General features: G+C 39.2%; 1 protein-coding gene across 1 annotated transcript in view; it reads right to left on the reverse strand.

The window, feature by feature from the left end:
* The window catches only part of LOC308284986 (choline transporter-like protein 5-A), a gene marked incomplete at both ends in the record, with an annotated part of 36,408 nt that extends 33,284 nt beyond the window's left edge, over positions 1–3,124 (reverse strand). Inside the window, one exon of the mRNA XM_080725707.1 lies at positions 3,046–3,124. Within this exon, the coding sequence (XP_080581833.1) occupies positions 3,046–3,124 (79 nt within the window). The remainder of the gene's footprint in view (positions 1–3,045) is intronic.
* Positions 3,125–3,506: the final 382 nt, after the last annotated feature.

Consider the following 3,506-nt stretch of genomic DNA (forward strand, 5'->3'; position numbering starts at 1 on the left):
ACACACACCATTGTGCTGTCAGCCTTTCCTCTATATTGCATCAATTACAGTATCAGTTACATAACAAAGACAAGGGCCGAAATTTGAAATTCTGATTAAATGCACTCTCAAAGAGACAGGGAGAGAGAGAGAGAGAGAGAGAGAGAGAGAGAGAGAGAGAGAGAGAGAGAGAGAGAGAGAGAGAGAGAGAGAGAGAGAGAGAGAGAGAGAGAGTTGTATTAATACAAGGTCAAGATGGGTCTGCGGCCCAAACATGGTTACCTAACCAGTTTTGAGAAACACTGGTCTAGACTAATCCTTCAGAGAACCTATAAACAATATTTAATAATAAATAAATGTCTAACACCATCTTTGATCTTTTGACCAGACAGTTTATTCAAACATCAAGGAGCTGAAATCCAGAGTGATGCTCATGCATTTTAAGGTTCTGACAGCCCGCCTAGATCTATAGGCTACTCCAACAAAACAACTTCAAACTAACTTCTGACTGATATTAGGTATTCTGAATACAGAATGATTTCCATGCTCTCTCATGATGAGAGACTACTCTGTGACTCTGGTCTATTGTCATTCAGCAGAGAATCCACAAGGACAACACTGCCTTCAGCAAACTCCGTTCATTCACTGGAGAATTGAGTCGATATACACAAACTCGCCTCTCACTGTCTTCTCACTGTTGCTTAATTATGCCCGCTTGGCACACACTCGCACTCCCAATAGTAGAGCTAACCTCAACTTCAACTCTTTCAAACGTAATATGAGATAAGGATAAGGTAAGCCTTTATTTATCCCCGTGGGGATATTCAGGTGTTCACAGCTTATGTTTGTTATGCGTGTGCAGCGTGCATGTGTGCACGCACACACACACGCACACATGCCCATCAATATTAAGCCCATATGCCGATACAATAGAATCCCTTTTATGCCATAAATATTAGCTCATATCTGGGAATGCCCATATATGGACATATTGTGTTAGTTAAATTAACCAGTCCAATTTAAACAACTAACCGTAACTCGAATCACACTTGCAAATGAATTCTGTCCTCTGCGAATTCCATCCTGCGTGACCTCTATCTTTAGGACGAGGTCGCTTTTCGCCCTTAGGTGTCTTACTGATATAGTATAGTATAGTATACATGTACAGTATAGTATGTATATTAACACGATGACTGCCAAGGGCCACAAGAGGCCGCTAAAGTGCCAGACATTCTCCCGTAGGCCATCACTATAACATACGGGTACCCACGCAGAAGTGGATTGTCATTTCACGTTGAACAGTGTTATGAACATGACCCGGATGAAGAGAGCTAACAGTTAGCTATAGGCTTTTTTTTTTTTAGAAGCCCGATTTGAGGCCATTAGCCGCAAAAAAAAAACGTTTTCGCTTCCATAGGAACACAGTTCAGAGAAAAAGGGCTATAAAGATGTGAGAATGTATTGGATTAGGCGGCGCGATGCGGCGGCGTTACCCGATTACGGGCCGGTGGAAAGAGATTGCGGTTTTCGGCCTGGATGAATATTTAGACGGGGGCTTCGTTGAGGCCTCCGATTATTTAATTCATTTTATTAAAGAAACCGGAATTCTTCGGTTTCGGCACCTCGGTCTATAGTATAGTATAGTATAGTATAGTATAGTATAGTATTAGGGGCGGCTCCAGGGGGGGCTAGAGGGGGCTTTAGCCCCCTCTGGTGAAGGCTTAGCACCCCCTAACCCCCCCCCCCCCCACCTCACAGACCCAATTGTGATGAAAAATATTTAAGGAATAAATAGATAAAATATATATGAATATGTGAAAGACAATTGACTGACTTCTATGTAAACCATGCTATAAAATCATACTTTTTATGCTGGAAAGCATCTTACGCCCCACAAAAACCCTATCTGTTAACCTACAGTCCTCAGATTTGGAGCTGGAAACTACCTATGATCTGGTCTGTTCAGTTATCCATAACCTATAGGTGCGAGTGAATCATGTTTGTCATATTAGTACTATTCATTATTGTTTGTTGCCTAAATTAATTAGCCCCTGCTCTAAAAAAACAGCTCCCCCATAGCCCCCCAGTCACAATTTTCTGTAGCCGCCACTGTATAGTATAGTATAGTATAGTATAGTATAGTATAGTATAGTATAGTATAGTATATAGTATAGTATAGTATAGTATAGTATAGTATAGTATAGTATAGTATAGTATAGTATTAGGCCTATAGTATAGTATTCTTGTACAGTAGTAGGCCTACTTGTAATTTACTGCTGTGTTCTTTGAACGTCTCTCTCTACCACTACTGAGGTCACAACCCTGAAATCCTCACTGGCAATTAGTCAGTCGTAATTCCATGTTGCTAATCTTAATCCTGCAGTCTACACAAATACACTCCCGCAAACATGAGAACAAAGCACTGAGTCCTATACCTGCCTTTGTTTAGGGTCTACTCCAAATGATTTTACTCACTTGCAGGCCTAAATATAGCCTAATATAAAATAATAAAATAACAGGCTATAAGATATAATTCTACTAGGCCTATATATATATATATATATATATATATATATATATATATATATATATCATTCTAATATAAGTTAGTAGTTGCAATGTCACTTTGTGCATTATACAAAGGTGTTACACTTCTTTAAATTGTTTGAATATTTAAAGGTTGTTTCTTTGACATGGTTGGCCACTCATTGAATACCTTCATACATGCAGGAGAAAGCAAACCAAATCAAGTCACTGACAACTTTTTGAGCCACAGCCCTTGCATATCGCCCACATGATGCTGGAAACACTTTTAAATGAAAGGTCACACTGTAAAAAAAAAAGCTTAATTTATTTTTATATAATTATGCTATAATAAATAAATTGGCTAAAATGGGAAAAAAAAAATATATAGGTCTATATATAGACCTAATTGGTCCTAATTGGACAATGTTATTTTGTTGTTACCAGCAGATAGTTTAAAGAGAGACACATATTATTTATATTAAATTGCATTGTGGCTTGTGGGGCTGTATTAATTATCCATAAAAACTACAGCCTACTCACCATAGTAAGGTCCGGACTGCGTCTCGTTTGTAACAGCGGCAGCATTCTGTTTCTGTGTCACGTATCTGTGGGACGACATGCCTGGTTGTAGTGGAGGACAGGTGGCGAATGAAACACGCACACACTGGAATACAAGTTTATAACGGACCGTAACAACAACACCTCTATCTCTCCCCCTCTCTCTCCTCCTTCCCTCCTCCCTCACCACCAGGCAGTCACCGATGCTCCGTCAATTTCTAGTAATAACGCTCGTCAATCTCTGCCTATGGAAGCTAAAGGGATTTCCGGTGGGATTTCAAAATAAGATAATTAATGACCAAGTACAAAGTACAAGTTTGAGATATTTGTACTTTACTTGAGTAGCCTATTTCCAATTTCCAATACTTTTTCTACTCCTCTACATCTCAGAGGCAAATATTGTACTTTTACTCCATACTCCACTACATATTAGAAAACTTTAG

Source organism: Nannobrachium achirus (assembly GCF_963921795.1).
Source record: "Nannobrachium achirus genome assembly, chromosome: 5".
Classification (NCBI taxonomy): domain Eukaryota; kingdom Metazoa; phylum Chordata; class Actinopteri; order Myctophiformes; family Myctophidae; genus Nannobrachium; species Nannobrachium achirus.